The following is a 17,893-nucleotide window of genomic DNA, read 5'->3' on the forward strand; positions in this document are numbered from 1 at the left end:
GAGGATTTAATCAGGATTTTAAAATTTATGATATCAGGGGTGCCTGGGTAGCTCAGTCGGTTAAGTGTCTGACTGGGTTTTGGCTCAGGTCATGATCTCAAGGGTCATGGGATAGAGCCCCACATCAGGCTGTGCCCCCAGCGGGGAGTCTGCTGGAGATTCTCTCTCTCTCAAAACGAATAAAATCTTAAAACGATAAAATTTATGATGTCAGTCAAGGACTTGACTTTTCTCTCTTCTGAAACTCTTAAAAGCACTTAGTGGAGCCCTCCATGCATTAGCTGCTGTGGGCTACCTGGGGCTGCGGGGCACAACAGTGTGGGGCCTGTCTCCGGCCAGCCCAGGAATTTCCCCAGCTGACTGACAGCCACTAAGGATGTTCTTAGTAAATACGGAGAATCTCACTCAGAAATGGCCGCACTGGAAACTGACTTGTTTTCTTTTTACACCTTAGCCTGAGGTGGCAGTTGGCCCAGCAAGAATCTCTCTGATCAGCCCACCTCAGCATGGACGCATGGGTAAGTGGGGGTCCCTGCACCCATACCCCATGTCAGCACGTGGGCTGAGCTCCATTCCCCAGAAAGGAACATTCAGTCAAACCCATCAGAACCCACCCATGTCCGTGCTGTCCTTCAACAAAGTCAGCATGGGAGCGACCTGTTCCCCAAAGTGGTGTGGCTGCTGGGCCCGTTGGGGCACCCGTTATGAGCACCTCAGAACACGCCACAGACAGAGTGCTCTTGCGGTAGCGTGTCTCCTCTCGGCCTGGAGCAAAATGGTATCATCACCAGCTTTGCTTCCTGGGAGTTGTTGGAGAGGCTGGTGGGTTTCTGAGGGGAGTGCGTGTGCCCGCCAGCAGGCTCGGGCCCCTTCCCCGCTGGGGTCAGGGTGGGCCCCCCTGGCCTAGCCCCTCTGCTGTTGCCCCCACCGCCTCACCAAGCACCCAGTGAGCTCAGGCCTGCAGGGGCGATATTCATGATTTGTGACCAAGCTTGCTTGCCCTTGACCCCAGCTTCTCTGCTCCCTGCCTCACCTTTGCTTCTTGCTGATGGTGATATTCCAGTAGCTGCCTCGGAGGAGGACCGAGAGGCAGGCCATCTGTGTGGTCGCACCTAGAGCCTCCTGCTGCCTCCCTCTCGGCTGAGTGGGAGTGGGGGGGCCTGCAGCACCTGCCCTGGGGGACGGTCCGTGGCGCGTCCCAGATGCAGCTCTGCATTTCTACCACTCGTGCTGTTCCTGCCAGCCGGGAGGCACCCCAGCATGGCTGTTCATCCTGCTCACAGCCTCTCATCCCCTCCTTGCCTTTTGCCCCCACACCGCCCACCTCAGGCCTGATGTGCCGGCTTGGAGCGGATTCAGCTCAGGGATGCAGGGGACCCACCCTGCCCCACCCCCCGGGTACGGAGTTTCCCATTTCAGCCTGTTTATTCCCACGCACGGGCCTCCCTGTCCCACCCTGGTGAGAGCTCGTGACACTTATTCTCTAGTCCTGTTCAGCTTCCCGTGGATGCCATTCCGTGGTGCATGCGGTGGTGGTCCTCTTGGCGCTGGCTCTTGCCCCCCATGCACTCACCTTTGTTGGGAGCGTCCTCTGGGCCCGACATCCGCTGCACCTGCGCAGGGCAGGCAAGCTGTCCTCACACACCCCGGTTGCACCGTCCCCGTGCAGTTGTGGGTTTCAGACCTGTCTTTACAGGACTGAGGTGAGACCAGCAGTGCATGCAGGGGAGCTGCTGCCCTGCTCGTCTTCCTCTCCATACAGAAGCCTGTGACCTGGCCACCCAGCCTGGCCATGTCCTTGGCCTTGGTGCACTTCCCACCTCCCCCTCACTGTCCACAGTGTGTGCAAGTTGTGTGCAGGGACATTGGTCCTCACTGGATTCTCTCCCCAGACGTGTTTCCAGGAGGGAACACGGGGACCCCCTTGATGCTTTCCAGATGTATCGATCAAGAATTGAGAAGTGACAGGAGGGCTGCCCTGTGTGCGCCTTGCCCCGTGTGTCTCAGTGTCCCCCTGTTGCCACTCTGGAAGGGATGGGTCCTCATTCCTGTGACTGTGATCCTGAGTTTCTCCATTTAAGTCATCTCTTGTTTTTTTCTGTGAATTATCTACTTTTTCATTTGTCCTTCACATACATGAAATCCTCAAGATGAGGGATATCGATCTTTTATCCAATTTGCTATTTAATTTTTTATTTTATTTTTTTAATTTAATTTTTTATGATTTTTTTAAGATTTTATTCATTTATTTGATAGAGATAGAGGGAGAGATAGAGAGAGAGCACAAGCAGGTGGAGTGGCAAGCAGAGGGAGAGGGAGAAGCAGCCTCCCCGCTGAGGAAGGAGCGCGACATGGAGCTCGATCCCAGGACCCTGGGATCATGACCTGAGCCGAAGGCAGCCGCTTAACCGAGCCACCCAGGCGCCCCTTTTTTTAATTTTAGATACTTAATATTTTTATGTCTCAAATCTATGGTTATGTCCCCTTCTGCCTCACAGAAGATTTCTTTGTTTGGATAGGTTTTTTCCATACCCATACCATTTTCTTCTAGTTTTCAATATTTACCTTTTTCCAAGTTCTTTGGAGTATATTTTGAGATATATTGTAAAATGAGTGTCCCAGCTTGATAGTTTCATAATTTATTTTGAAAATGCTTCAGAAATAACACACAAGAAAATGGTAAGAAAAATATGAAAAACTCCCATGTTCCCTTAACCCAGATTCCCCAAAATTTTGCCAGATTTGCTCCCTACCCTTTATGGTCAGTGTATCTCTGAGCCACTGAGAGCATGTTGCAGATGCGGTACCCCAGCCCCCCTCAAAAGACAGGGGTGCTTGCAACACCAGCACAGCCTGGGGCAGCTCGGCATCAGCACGGCTCTGCCCCACAGCCATTGAGCAGCCTCGCTGGCTGTCGACTCAGAGTTCCCTGTGAGGACATCCTTCATCTTGTCGTCCTATAGCAGCTTGTGTCTCCTTCACTTTCCCTGTCTTTCCTGTCTTCAACAGTTTTAAGGATTATAGGCCTTAAATTCTAAAAGAGCCTAAAAGGCCATCCCCCTCCCCCCCGCAAGCCTGGGTCAACCAAGAATTCTATATCTAATAGAATTCTCCTTCAAAGGTTAAGACAAAATAAACATCACAGGGTAACAAAAACATAATTGTTGCTAGCCAACCTACCCTACGAGAAATCCTAACAGAAGGCATTGAGCTGAAGACACACGCTGACGGAACCTGATGCACTGGAGGGAATGGGGTCTCATTCCCTCAGTTACTCTACAAAACGTAAGATTGTGGAAGCAGCAAGTATAACACTCGTTGGGGTCATAGTAAACAGATGTAACACGTAGGGTAGTAAGCACAGAGGAGGGGGAACGGGGCCATGTTGGAGCAGAGGTAACAAAGCTCAACAGAATTAAGTCAGTGTTAACTAGAAGTAGACTTGTTTAAAGTAAACACAAACGTGACTCCAAAAATAATTTTTAAAATCAAGAGGAATTAAAGCATTACATTAAAAGGCACTTGTATACTGCAAAAGAAGACAATTAAAGGCAGACTAGAAGAAAAAAAGGTACATGAGGCCTATAGACAAATAGCAAAATAGGTGTAAATCAGATGGATCAATGCTTACCTTCAACATGAACAGGACTAAACCCACCAATGAGAAGGCAGAAGTTGTGAGACCGGATGAAGAAGACACAGCCACACATTGTCTGCAAGAGACATGCTTTAATCCAGCAGCACAAATAAGCTCAAAGTACAGGGTGTAAACCACACCATGCAGATGGTAACCAGACGAGTCGGAGCCGCAGTGTGAGTGTTGGACAAAACAGTGTTGGACGAAGGATGTTTCTAGAGAAGAGGACGAACATCTTGGTACTACAGGGTGGCTGTGTCAGGAAGACACAATTACAGGGTGTACACATGCAACAACAGATTTATGAAGCAAAAGCTGACACAATGGAAAGAAGAAATAGTTCCATTTTAGAGATCTTAATACTCTTTTCTCAAAGGTTGATAGAACAGCTACACAAGGAAAGATGTAAAAGGAAACGAGCAGATGGCGAGGTAGCCCACACAAATCTAACCGATTGGTGGTAACGTCAAACGTGAACGCACAGAACACCCCGCAGCAGAAGAGCAGAGATTGTCAGACTGGTGCAAGAGATAGCCCCAACTGGATGCTGTCTACAAGAGACACATTTTAGATTCAGGGATACAAATAGGAAAATTATAGAAAAAGATCTATCAAGCAAACAATAACCAGTACAGAGCTAGAGAGGCTATTTTCACATCAGACAGAATCAGGGGTTGTTCTTAAAAAACTTTTTAAAGATTTTTTGTTGGAGCGCCTGTGTGGCTCAGTCGTTAAGCGTCTGCCTTCAGCTCGGGTCATGGTCCCGGGGTCCTGGGATCGAGCCCCGCATCGGGCTCCCTGCTCCGCGGGAAGCCTGCTTCTCCCTCTCCCACTCCCCCTGCTTGTGTTGCCTCTCTTGCTGTCTCTCTCTGTCAAATAAAAATATTTTTAAAAAATCATTAAAAAATAGAGATTTTTAAATTTACTTAGAGAGAGAGGGAGAGAGCATAAGCAGGGGGAGCAGCTGGCTTCCCGCCAAGCAGAGAGCCCAATGCGGGGCTCGATCCCAGGACCCTGGGACCATGACCTGAGCTGAAAGCAGACGCTTAACTGACTGAGCCACCCACGTGCCCCGGAAATCAGTCCTGAGATGAATATTATTAGAGACAAAGAGGGGCATTTCATGATGATAAAAGGGTCAATACACCAGGAAAACATAATAATTATTACTGTAGACACCAAAAATGGAAGACCTAGAATACGTGATACCAAAACTGACAAAATTAAAAAGGGAAATGGTTAATTCAACGATCGTGATTCAGATATTTCAATATCCCACTCCAGTAACTTGAACAACACTGTTAGCCCCACTGACTTACCTGATAGTTGTGGACCCCACCCAGTAATAGCACCACACACATTCCTTTCCAGGGCAAATGGAGCACTATCTAGAATAGACCACATACTGGGACATAGAACAAGTCCTGACGCATTTAAAGGGATTGTAACCACCCAAAGTGTATTTTCAGGTGACAATGGAATTAAATTGGAAATCAGCACCAAAAAAAATCAGAATAAAACAAATACTTGGAAATTAAACAACACAATTATAACTTTTAATGGATCAAGGAAAAAAATTACCAGTAACATCAGAAAATATCTTGAATTGAAAGAAAATACAACATACCAAAATTTTTAAGATGCAGGTACAGCAATGCTTAGAGGGAAATGTATAGCTTTAAATGCTTATGTTAGGAAGGAGATCTAAAATCAGTGAGCTTCCAACCTTAAGAAGCTACAACAAAATGTATTAGAAATCTATGAAATAGAGAACTCAGTGGAATCTAAATTTTGTCCTGTGAAAAAATTAGCAAAATTGGTAAACTTTCACCTAGAGTGATCAAGAAGGCACAAATTACCAGTATCGGAATGAAAGAGCAGACATCACTACATACCCTACAGATATTAAAATAATTATAAGAAAATAGTATTAACAGCATGCCAACAAAGTAGATGACTTACATGAAATGGATAAATTCCTATAAAGACATTATCAAAATTATCTCCAGAAGAAATAGTAAATCTGGATAGACCTCTTTCAAGTGAAGACATTGAGTTAATAATTTTAATATCTTTCTACGAAGAAAAGTCCATTTCCCAATGGCTTCATGGGTAATTTTAGGAAACATTTAATGAACTAATAATAATCCTACATGAACTTTTTCAGAAAATAGGAGAGGATTGAATGCTTTCCAGTTCATTTTACAAGGTCAGCAGTATCTTAAAGCCAAAGACACAAGAAAAATAACTGAGCAATCAGTATTCCTTATGAAAACGGATGCAGAATTCTTTAAAAATATGTGAGGCAATCAAATCTAGCAACATAGGAAAAGAATTGTATACCATCACCAAATGGGGTTTATCCCAGTAATTCAAGATTATTTGACATCTGAAGATCAGTTAACTATATTAGAAATAGAAGACCTAAAAAACATTAGATCTTTTCAACATAATTTGACAAAAATCTATAATCATTCATGGTAGAAGCTCTCAAGAAACCTGTAATAGAAGGCAACTTCCTCACCAGGTAAAGGGCATCTGTAGAAAACCCACAGCTGACAGGGTACTGTTGAGAGGGAGCATGCTATCCCCTGAGACCAGGTGCATGGCAGGGCACCCATAGTCCACAGCCCCCCTCCAATCCCACATCCACTGGGGACTCTAGCCAGTGCAGGGAGGCCAGAGAAGGAAGTGACAGGCACATAGATTGGGTGAGAATGAGTGTAGTGTCCTTATCATAGACGGTATGCCCTTGTGTGTAGAAATCATAAGGGATCTTTAAGAATACTAGTAGGAATCAAACAAGGTTGGTAAGGTTACAGGATGCAATATCCATATACAAAAGTCAGTTGTAATTCTGCATATGATAAACAGTCCAAAATTGAGATTAATCAGTTGGTCATAACTGACAAGAGTTTTCTTCTGGACTTTGTATTCTTTTCAACTGATCAAAATACCATCTTAGGGGCACTGGCTGGCTCAGTTGGTGGAGCGTGGGACTCTTGATCTCGGAGTTGTGAATTTGAGCCCCACATTGGGTGTAGAGATTACTTAAATGAAATTTTTAAAAATAACCATCTTCTTATTTTTGCTTAACCACTAAATTTTGAAATCAGTGTAAGCCCTCTGACTTTGTTCCTAATTTACCAAAATGATTTTGGCTAGTCTAGGTCCTTTGCATTTTTACATAAATCTTAAGATCCACTTGTTAGATACTACCAAAAAAAGCCTGCTGAGATTTTGATGGGAATTGTGTTGCATCTGCACATCAGTTTGGGGGAGAACTGCTGTCTTAACAGTTTTGAGTCTTTGAATCCATCAGCATGGCATGCCTGTCTCTCCACTTCTAGATCTCTAATTTATCCAGGAGATCTTTTGTTGCTTTCATTGTATAGGTCTTTTATAGATAAACTTATGCTTCAGTAATTGCTTTTGATGGTGGAATTCTCTTCAGTCCACAAGGCATATCTTTTCCCATTCTTTTTTATTTTCAACCCATTTATGTCTGAATCCAAAGCATACCTCTTGCAGACAGTATCAGATGTTGCTTTTCTTGTTGCCTGATCCATTCTTATACTGTCTGCCTTTTCACTGGAGTGTTTGGTCCATTGAGGGTTAATACATTATCAGCATGTGTGGATATATGTCTGCCATTTTGCTATTGTTTTTTTGTATGTCTTGGGATTTGTTGTTTGTATCTCCTTAACTGTTTTTTGCATTAAATATTTTTAGTGTATCATTTTGCTACAGACTGGATTGTATCCCCTCAAAATTGATATGTTGAAGCCCTAACACCCCCCCCTTTACTATATTTGGAGACAGAGCCTCTAGGAGGTAAATGAGGTCATAGGGTGGGACTCTGATCTGATATGGTTAGTGTCCTTATAAGGCGTGGGGCAGGGAGGCACATTGTATTTGTGTCAACAAAACCATAAAAAACAAAAAGAGGAGACACCAGAGAGCTCACTTACTCTCCATGCAGTGCACTAAGAGGTCACAGGAGCACACAGAAGATGGCCGTCAACGGGCCAGGAAGTGGCCCTTCCTAAACGCCCAGCCAGCCTCCATGACTATGAACAATAAATGTCCACTGGTTAAGCCCCAGCCTGTAGTGTTGTGTTGTGACAGCCGAGCCCACTAACACACGTTTGATTTCTCTGTTGATATTTTACAACGTGTTCTGTTATTTTCGCAGTGACTGCCTAGGAATTCCACCATGCACCCTATCATAATCTACTTTAAGTGAATACTGACTTAACTCTGGTGAAATTCAGAGGAAGTTCCTCCCCCGCTTCGTGATGTCCTATTTATGTATGACTACATATGCCATATATAACACACGATAACACACACAGCATTCATGGTATTACAAATCCAGTAACACAGTACCCTCCTAATGACTTCTTTGAAACAATGTCACATTTCTTAAAGATCATAAGAGAAAACAAAGTCACATACACACATTCTTTTCTTGTACTGCATTTTTACCATTTCCAGGGTTCCTCCTTCCTTCCCATGGATTCAAATTAGTGTTGGCTCTTATTTCATTTCGGCCTGAAGCACCATTTTGTGTAGGGCTTGTCAGCCGGCAGTGGATTCTCAGTCTTTGTCCACCTCTGGATGTCTTCATTTTGTCTGCATCTTGAAGGGTCACTTCACTGGCTATAGAGTTCCTGGCCCACCATTTCTAGCCCTGTGGAGGCTTCCCCCTGCCTCGCGCTCCATCATTTCTGGTAAGGAGTCAGCCGTGAGTCATGTCATTCTTCTGCGTGTGATGAGTTGCTTTTCTTCTGCCGCTGTAGATTTTCTCTTTGTGCAGGGAGCCCTCTAGCCTCACCCTCTTTTTCAAGATTGTCCTGTCTCTTGTGCGGATGCGGTGTGTGGGGAGCCTGCTCTGCACCAGCAGCTCTCAGCTGTCCCCGCCTCGCTGCGGGCACTCACTCCACACATGAGTGCTGTCTGCCACCGGAGTCCCATGGCACAGCGTCTCCCTGGCACTCGCCTCCATCCCTGACTCAACTCTGGGCTGGGCTGCAGCGTCCTGCGGACTCGCCAGGGCCCTGTGGGAGCATGCAGAGCTGCTGTCTGTCACTAGTGGGCTTGCAGCTTTGGTGTTGCACGGCTCTGTCGGGGTTCATGCTCGCTCTCATGAGGTCTGCTGGTCTCAGCTCCTGGGCCCCTTCTCGATGAACACATTGGAATGAGTTGGGGAGCTATGGGTGTCTCTCTGCCCCCCAGGCACAGGTCCTCCATTCCCCATGGCCCGGGGCTCCTCCCCATCACCAGCCACACCCCATTGCCTGCTTTTGCAGCATGTTGCCCCATTCAGGATTGCCCTTGTCCATCTGGCATCACAGGGGGATGAGTTTTTCCATGTTCTGAGTAATGGGACTTGCCCCCTTTGGAGATCTTTTTCTTTTCTTTTTAAAGATTTTATCTATTTCTTTGATAGAGACACAGCGAGAGAGGGAACACAAGCAGGGGGAGAGGGAGAGGGAGAAGCAGGCTTCCTGCCGAGCAGGGAGCCCGATGCGGGGCTTGGTCCCAGGACCCTGGGATCATGACCTGAGCTGAACGCAGACGCTTAATGACTGAGCCACCCACGCGTCCCAAGATCTTTCTAAAGTGCATTCAACAGCACCGCTTCCCTGAACAAGAATTACAGGTCTTGACTTGCGGGCATCTTATTGGTAGTGGAGCATCAGTCTGACCACCTGTTTTCAGGTGGGCTGAAGCAGGGGGACACCTCAGCACCCGAGTACCCGGTCCTGCCATGCTGTTGAGTTCCCACAAGGGCTGGGATGGTTTTCTGCTCCTCAGACCCCGCTGTGTCACGCGGTCCTCCTTGGCTGTGTGCGGGGCGCCCACCGTGCTGGGCTCAGGCTCGCACAGCCCCTGTGGGATGACCTGAGGGCCTCTGCTTCCTCATCTCTGTCGATAACTGTTCTGTCCACAAATTACCGTAAAGAGTAAGACGCTGTTTCAGTCGACCATAATTGTGTTGAGTACGTAACCCACCATTACTGTTGTGGTTCTGCCCCATGTTAAAATATACTGAGATTTACTTAATCAGTCGTGTGGCCCGCAGACCAGGAGGGGCTGCCGAGCAAGATGAAGTTTTCCGCACAGTCTCCTAGATGCAGGGGGCAGGCCGCCCCACAGGGCCCCACGCGGGATCCCTGGGTCCATCGGGCCGGGGTGGGGGGTGGTCTTCACAGGAAGGAGTGGCGGGCAGTGGGACCGACAAGGTTTGGGATTGCTTAGTTGGGGTCATATTAGCAGTTTGCGGGGCAGGGGTAGGCGCTGTCCTGTGTCCGATGCCGGCCTCGGGTGGTTAGGGCAGAGTGTGAAAGGTGGAGGTATTCAGAGCACAGGCTCTGGGGGGTCAGATTTCCTGTCAGAGGTGGGTTTACAGACAAATCATTACTCTCTGGGAGTCAGCTAGCCCTGGGAGGGGTGGTCTCTCCGGGATAAGCAAGGCCCCACGGTGTCAGACCATCACAAAATACAGAAAATAAAACACGTGAGACAGTTTGTCTCCCTGATTCTCAGTAATTCTGCAGAGCTTCTGAGGGTCACCTACACACTCAGGAGTCCTGGGAGCCGCCAGTGAGCGGAGCCCTCCCATGGTCCACACAGCCCAGCGGCACAGAGACGACCCCATTGGCCACTTGGTGCTGTACAGCCCTGTGAAAAGCACTGCCTCTCTCTGATCCAGGTTCTTCAATCACAAAAAGACACATGGAAACCCTAAATGCTGTCCTCCTTTCTTTCCCTGCCATTCTTCTGTTAAAATTCTCCCAAAATCTGGACACAAAGAGTTCGGGTATTAAACAAGAGAGTAGTCTTCAAATTTGCTCCCTGCTATGACTAATGCACACCAGGGGCTGTTTACATCTTTAAAGGAAGCTGCTTCTTAGCATGGAGGATGTCAGCAGAAATTCGGGAGTGTAATAACTCACAGTGTGGGTGGAGACGAGGCTAGTCCTGGCACTGAGGCGCTCATCAGAGCTGGAAGCTTCTAGAAGTGCTTTTCCTCCCAGTGGTTCTCAGGGTAACGGGAGCCAAGACAGAGTGTAGGGCAGAGTGCAGGTCTCCAAACATTACTGAGTGCCCTCCCTTGCCAGGCCTGCAGCCCAGAGCGCGGGGTCAGGCTGAGGCCCTGCGGGGCAGAGCAGCCCCACCCCGGCTCTGCTGGTCTGCATGTCCCCTGAGCAGCTGCGGCGCACAGGGCACAAAGCCCTGGACGCGAGATGTTCTGCTCCCATCCTGTGGACGCACCTGCCCCATCGGGAAGGGCGTGGAGAGCAGTATGTCCGGGATGTGGCAGGGGACAGCGGGGGCTGTCTGCCTTCCTGGAGCTGCACATGTTCACCTTTTAATCCTGTCCACTGCAGGCAGCATCTCGCGCTTCAGCCCTCAGCTCCTCAGCCTGACGCCCGGTCACAGCAGCATGTCCCAGGCTCTCAGGTGATGTCTCGCGGCTCCACAGACGTCCCAGCGGGAGGTGTGGGAGCACCCTGCTCACCACAGATAAGGCTGTGAACCTTAAGGGGATTGCCTTTTAAACCCATTTGTCCGTGTTCTGAGTATGATGACATCGCACAGACCACGTCACGTTTTGCTTTTTTGAAGCTAAAATGTAACTTAGGCAGTTATCTTGTTACTAAAAACTCCAAAAGAGCCGTTTCCCGGCTACAAGATACCTTATCACAGAAACAGACTAGGGTCGGCAAACATTTCTGTAAAGGGCAGGTAGTAAATGTTCTCAGCTCTGCCATCGTGCAGACAAGGTTGTAGAGGTAACTAGACAAACGGGTGCAGCTGTCCCGCTAAAACTCTGTCTACAGAAGCAGGTAGGGCTGGATTTGGCTGCCGTGTGCCAACCCTGAATGGACAATCCCTTGACTTTTCATCTTTGACACTGGGGGCCCTCATTCTTTGCTGTGTATTGGATCTCCCACCAGGGTTTCTACCTAGGCTCTCTGTCTCACCCTCCAGGGCAGGTGGTCCCTGAATGTGGACGCCCCCCCCCCTTACCTAAGCTCCTTAATGGCCTTCGATGCTGGTGGGTGAGCACACATTTTGTCCTCTGGGGTAGCCCAGCCACGGTGCTCCTCGTCTTCCCCCAGCCCGCCCGGAGCCACGTCTGGGTGTCCTCTGCCCTGATTCCAGAGGCCATCCCCACCTTCCCGGGGAGCTGGGCCCTCCCTGCTGGGGGGGCACCAGCACAGAGGAGGGTCTGGCTCTGGGCATAAACCTGCTCCCGAGGGGGCCTGGTCAATGTGTGTCTGTTGAATTGACTCCTAGGATCCCACCGCTGCAGGTCCCCTGCAAAACGCTGTTCCCGCCGGCAGCGCCCCTGGCCCCCGGCCGAGCGGGAAGAGGGGGCTCGCCCAGCCTTGGGGGCTCCCAGACGCTGGCCCCCAGGCCGCCCATCAGCATCTCTGCACTGCTGCAGAAGCAGCGTTTAGGCAAGTGTGCCCTGCTTTGAAAAGTGTGTGTGGAGCACGTTTTGAGTGTGTATGGGGGAGGAGTAGACACAAAACATGTTGAATGTTCCTGAGAACTTGCTTCTGAGCTTTGGTGAGTGGTGCTCACATGTGTGTGCATCTCAGCTCACAGCTCCCGTGCTCTGCAGGGTCTGCTGGCCTCGGGGCAGCCACGCATGGAAGGTGAACGAGGTCCTGCCCGTGTCCAGCCACCTGGGGCTCTTGCCACCAGCAGGACGTTACTCAGTAGAAGCAGTCGTCCGTTCTTCTTGATGGAATAAAGTAATACAGTCGAATAAAGTATTTTTCTGATTATCTGGGGCAGCATATATGTGATGTTTGAAACTTTGCTCTTTTTATTACCTTAAATGTTCCTTAAAACGTCAGTGTTGGCTCGATGCGGGAAGGCTCGGGGGGTTGGGTGGGTCTGCAGCACGTCAAGCCCCACCTTCTGCACACAGGCCCCCACGTGGGATGGCCACGGGGTTCGGAACGGCTGCTGCCACGTGGGTGCTCACGACTCACGTATGCTGTGTTCGGCAGTGACCGGTCTCCAGAGACGAGTTTTGTGCCTGACTCCTGCCAGGTGGTTGGGACGTGTGCATGCTCTGTTGAGGAGAGCAACTAGTCAAGACCACACAGAGTTGGAAAGAGGCTTCTAGGGCTAATCATAATCCTTTATGTTGCAACTACCTAAAACTTGTTGAAGAACTTGGTCTGTGTTCTTTCACGGAGGTCAGGCTCACAGTGCGTGCAGGTGTATAACAGGACAGGGAGGAGATGACCCCCTTCTGCACCTGGAGGGCCTGAGGCACAGGCAGGTGCCTTGTCAGGTGACATCTGGCCTCCTGGGTGTGTCCCTTCCCCTCTGGCCAGGCCATGTCACACACTGGCCTTTGGAGGGCCAGAGGCCCCTGTGCAGCTTCCACGTCCGGCTGGCAGATGCGGGCGGGCTGCAGGTGGAGTCTGACATCTCACAGTGGGGGCGCTTGTGCTGAGTTGGTTCCATTTCCGGAAAAGTTTCAGTGTTCTAGAATCCCCAGTCCTGGCATGTGTCTTTCTCTGCGAATGTTATGTAAGTGCATGACGGTCTCCAGCATGAGACTGTGGCCAGTCATGACGGGCAGGCCACCCTCCAGCTCCCACTCCACCTGCAGCCTGGGTCCGACGGGTCCAAGCCTGGGCTGTCGGGAGGTCTGACCGCCGTGCTCCTGCGGGGAGATGGGCTTGAAAACTGCCCAGGAGCTTCCCACCGCCGGGGCGCCTGGGCCCGCACACCACCTGCCTGCCTGGCAGACCTGTCTGCACCTCGCAGAGGCCACCTTGCTGCTCAGACACAAACCTGGACTTCAGGGTTAGCGGCTCGTGTCTTCCTTGCTGCTGTTCTGCAGTGTGGAGACGCGAGTCTCAGTGGAGCTTCCATGCGGCAGGTGAGGTGCAAGGCCGTCTGGTGGGGCTGGTGCTCCAGGCTGCTTCTCACCAACATCAGCACATCTGCTGCTTTAACATGATTTTCATGGGAAGGGCAAGATTAAATGAGACATCTGAGTATAGACAGAGGACCGCCCTGGCTGACAACACCAGGTATGAGCTCGGAACGCTCATCAAATTCAGCCTCCCCTCAAGGCCTCAGGACAGTGCGGGGCTGAGCGCTGGTCCACCGGTCTGCAGCTGAGCGCCTGGTGCTGTTCCCAGTGGCTCTGTCAAAGAAAAATCACAAAGATAGAGGGTTTGACAGGTTAGAGCCCGTGAGGACAGCAGTGTGGCCTGGCCCGGAACGGTCGCTGGCGGCTGCCAAGTTCCACTCGGACTTGGGGGGATGTCGCCTAGATTGTGCGGTGGGGTGGGGGTGGGGGTGGGGGCTGTCACAACCCCCCCCCCCCCCCCCCCCCCGCCAGGGCAGGCGGTTGGGCGCCAGTGGTAGTAACATGCAGAGGAACCAGCACATTTGAAAGTTCAAGCTGGGCCTCGGGCCCTTCTCTGGACTGAGCTCTCGTCTTTACAGGTAGAGCAAACCCCACTGTTGTTCAGGGGAAACGGGACAGCAAGCTTCCCCCGCGCCAGCACCAGGCCCTATTTTTGGAATGGGTGTGCCCGTTACACCTAACGCGCCTAATAGGATGCACCAGTTGGTGCTAAGTAAATGTTTGACAGCTTATCTACTACCGTGGTTTTTATTTTGTTTCTCCTCTTGTCTTAATTATAATATAACACTTATTCAAGCCCCAACATTGAGGCGGAGACGCGCGTTTCCTCGTTCCAGCCCCAGGTGCCTGGAACTGGCCCCGCCCCAATGCCCGCCCCCCACCCCGCTCTCCCTCAGGCCCCCTCCCCCAACGCCGCCCCCGCCCCCGGCCCGCGGGCTCAGTCTGTCCTTGGGCAGCGCAGCATCCTCCAGACTGTGTCTCGCCTTTCAGACGCCCCGCCTGTCGGACCGTTTGTTTTGGTTTTAGCAGAACTGGGCTCGCAGGAGCAGCTTCCGAAGCCGGCCGCGCACGTGGGGGGTGAGAGCGCCCGCCCCCGCGGGAGCAGAGCCTCGGGGGGCACGGGGGCCGCTCCCCGCCCTCGGCTCCGATGGGGTGCCGCGGACACCGGGCTGGGAAAGGACACGCGGGAGACCCAGCCGCGGAGGGGCCTTGGCCGGGACCCCAGCGAGTCAGGAGTCGCGAGGGTCCCTGGCCCAGGAAAGCCCGGGGGCGGCCCGGAGGCGGATGGGAGCTGGAAGGCAGGGGCGGCAGGGGAGGCGTGAGGCGGGCGGGAGCGCCGAGGCGGTGGCGGCTGGGGCTCGGTGTTGGAGGAACCTGCTCACTCCAGAGAAGGGAAGAGGCTGGCGCCTCTGCCCAGGAGACCTCCCCCCACCGTGGGCGCACCTCCAGAAGAGGCAGTTTCCCCAAAGCCTGGTGTGTTGGGACCGCTTTCAGTCTAATTCTCTTTTATAATTGCAGCACAGATTTATGCGGTTCCACAGTCAAATCTGCCCAAAAAGATACCTTTGAAGAGGACCAGCCTCTCAGGCGCACTTGCCCCCCACTCCCCTGGACAGAGCGAGCCTTACGGTTCCATTTTTAATACAAGCACGGCTGGATTGCCCTCCCTCTTTTCCTTAGATAAAAACATTTCCCCACCCTGGGTTCTGACGTCCCCACAAGCGCACAGACATCGCGGCCCCTTGCACCCAGGATGGCCTTGCGGGCACTAAACGCTGGCCCCTCTTCACCCGCCGGCCTCAGAGGTGCTCCGGACGCTTCTCAGGAGGAGCCAGCAGCCTCCCGAAGCCTCTGTGCTTCAGAGCATGCAGTAGGTCCTTCTCCTCTGGGTGTTCACCATCTCTAAGACAAAGCAGGGGCCATCTGTCAAAAATTTTGTTTTTAGCCATAAAATTTCCATGGATGAAGTGTTGAATTGGATATTAACTTACAGTTGCTGGATGTGTTTTTCCAAAGTGAGAGGGTGTTCAGCCAGCACTGTTTCCCAGCTATGGCCCCTGGGAGCTGGGACCGGGCCCTCCACGGCCTCCCACCCGCTGACCGGCAGGAGTTTTACCAGAAGGAGAATGCGGAAAGCCCCTGGGACATACAGGAAGACAGAGGAGGACCTGAGCTCAGGAAGGGGCCAGCACGAAGGAAGCAGGTCTGGGTTCTGCAACCTCCAGGCCCCTCGCCCTGTCCCAGACGCCCCGTGGACTGGGAGTTGGGGCTGTGAAGTCAGAGAGGCTAAGCCAACCCTCAGGAGCACAGAGGTCTTTCACGCCCCCACGGCTGTGACACGGAGGGAGGTTTGGAACGCGTTTTCTTTTCAGACGGGAGGAAATTCCTAAAATTCTTAGGTGGTAAACCCAAGTCTGCACCAATTTTGTGTTGCACTTAAGGGAACCGTGGACGGGGGACTTGCATGGTGGGAGGGGGCAGGTGTCCCTTCCTCCACGTGTGCAGATCCTGGAGGCCTTCCAGCTGGAATGTGGCTGACCAGGGAGCAGGCTGGCGCCCTCCCGTTGTCAGGGCAAGGAGAGGCCCCCAAGAGGGACGGCTGCCCCGGCAGACGTCTGCACAGCCGCAGACGCTACGTCCCAGGAAGCACAGGCCACCCCGTGAGAGGGACGGTGCCATCCAGCAAGGCAGGTGCTTGGATGCCTGGATGCGGGGCCGTTCACCCTGGGGGTGTCCTCAGGCTTCCCCTCACCTCTCACACGGCACACAGCACCCTTCCTTGCCGCACGTGCACACACAGTGTGTTCTCACTCCGTGTTCTTTCCCTGAGCCACAACCGTGGGCATGTCTCTCAAGGGGTGTGATTAACATCTGGCCTCGTCTGATGCTTCCTGTGGCCAAAGCAGGTGTTCCAGGTGGTGACCTACATCCCTGTCCTTCCAAGGCCCCACAGGTCACGCACACGAGCCACGAGCCCAGCACCCCTCGCTGGCGACGTGTGTTTACAAACGTGTGCACGGGTGTGTGAGGACAGCTTCACGGGTCTCCTCCCGCTTCAGTGGGTTTCCAGGTGCGTAGCTGAGAGGCAGGAAGATTCTCTCTGGGGGACAGCCTGGCACTTCGCATAGACACTTGCTTTAGGAGAGTCAGAGTTAGCAACCCTGTCTGTACAAGTGCATCCGTCTCCAGGCCCCACTCCCCCAAGGGTTGCAGGGGCCTGGTTGAGGTACCCAAGAGCCTGTTATCCTGCTGGGCCCCGGGAGCCCCGATCGAGGGTACTCTGAGCTCTCCATGGCACATGACTTTTGCTTTTGTTTTTATTTTTTTAAGATTTATTTATTTAAGAGAGACAGCATGTGCAAGCAGGGGGAGGGGCAGAGGGAGAGAGAGTATCTCCAGCAGACTCCCCACTGAGCACGGAGCCCGACATGGGGCTCGATCTCACCACCCCAAGATCATGACCTGAGCCGAAACCAAGAGTCAGATGCTTAACTGAGCCACCCAGGCGCCCCAGGACGTTTGCTTTTAAATTTCCAACGTGTCGCAGAGTGGTCAGAAATCCGGGTGAAGCTGCCTCTGTCCTTCAAAGAGAGCTTTGGGGAGAAGGCTGCGGGGCCTGAGTGCTTCTGGTGGCCACTCCTCTGCCCGCTGGCCTCGTGGACATGGGGCTAGATGCACTCACAGCCCAGGAGACTGGTGCTGAGGCAGGGCCCGGATACACACCACTGCCTTCCTGGAGCCCAGCAGGAGTGGGCTGCAGGTCCGGTGTGCTCAGGGCGGGCACAGAGCAGGTGGAGGCTGCTGGGTGGGACTGGCAGGTCCCAGGGGCTGTGGCGGGTTCTTGCAAGGGTGGGAGCAGGGCTGCAGTGGCGTTCCTCATTTTCCCAACGAGGAAATAATTGTGTGTTGCAGTCGGCACAAACACCACTTGGAAAATTGCTTTAGAAGAGCCTGCCTGACCTCAGGAATACAGAGCACGCTTCATGATGCTGTCCTCTGTCTCGAAAACACACTGGGCAGCCACACCGGGGCTCATGGTGTAGAGCTCAAGCTAAATCAGGCAGCTGTGGCCACATCCTGAGGGTGGTGGTCTCAGGGTCCCCCCTCAGGCTTCATGGTTTCATGTGCAACTGGAAGTGATGGGCGTCCTGCCTCCCAGGGTTGCAGGGGGAACTCACCAATTCAGCTCTGCACCCTACAGACATGCCCACCCGCCCGATGCCCTTCACCGCCCAGCCCGGCAGAGTCAGCAGGGGCGGAGGGGGGGTGTGTCTGCAGACCCCATGGCAGTTCTGGGCCCCTCTCCAGAGTCTCCGCCTCCTGCTGAGGCTCACGTG

General features: G+C 52.0%; 1 protein-coding gene across 1 annotated transcript in view; it reads left to right on the top strand.

The window, feature by feature from the left end:
* The window catches only part of RNF212 (ring finger protein 212), a 34,393-nt gene extending 22,077 nt beyond the window's left edge, over positions 1-12,316 (top strand). Inside the window, exons 9-12 of the mRNA XM_088021274.1 lie at positions 455-518; positions 11,035-11,107; positions 11,948-12,111; positions 12,279-12,316. Of these exons, the coding sequence (XP_087877400.1) occupies positions 455-518; positions 11,035-11,107; positions 11,948-12,111; positions 12,279-12,316 (339 nt within the window). The remainder of the gene's footprint in view (positions 1-454; positions 519-11,034; positions 11,108-11,947; positions 12,112-12,278) is intronic.
* Positions 12,317-17,893: the final 5,577 nt, after the last annotated feature.

Source organism: Eumetopias jubatus, unplaced genomic scaffold (assembly GCF_037043125.1).
Source record: "Eumetopias jubatus isolate StellerSeaLion01/CBP00866 unplaced genomic scaffold, mEumJub1_p1.0 scaffold_2, whole genome shotgun sequence".
Classification (NCBI taxonomy): domain Eukaryota; kingdom Metazoa; phylum Chordata; class Mammalia; order Carnivora; family Otariidae; genus Eumetopias; species Eumetopias jubatus.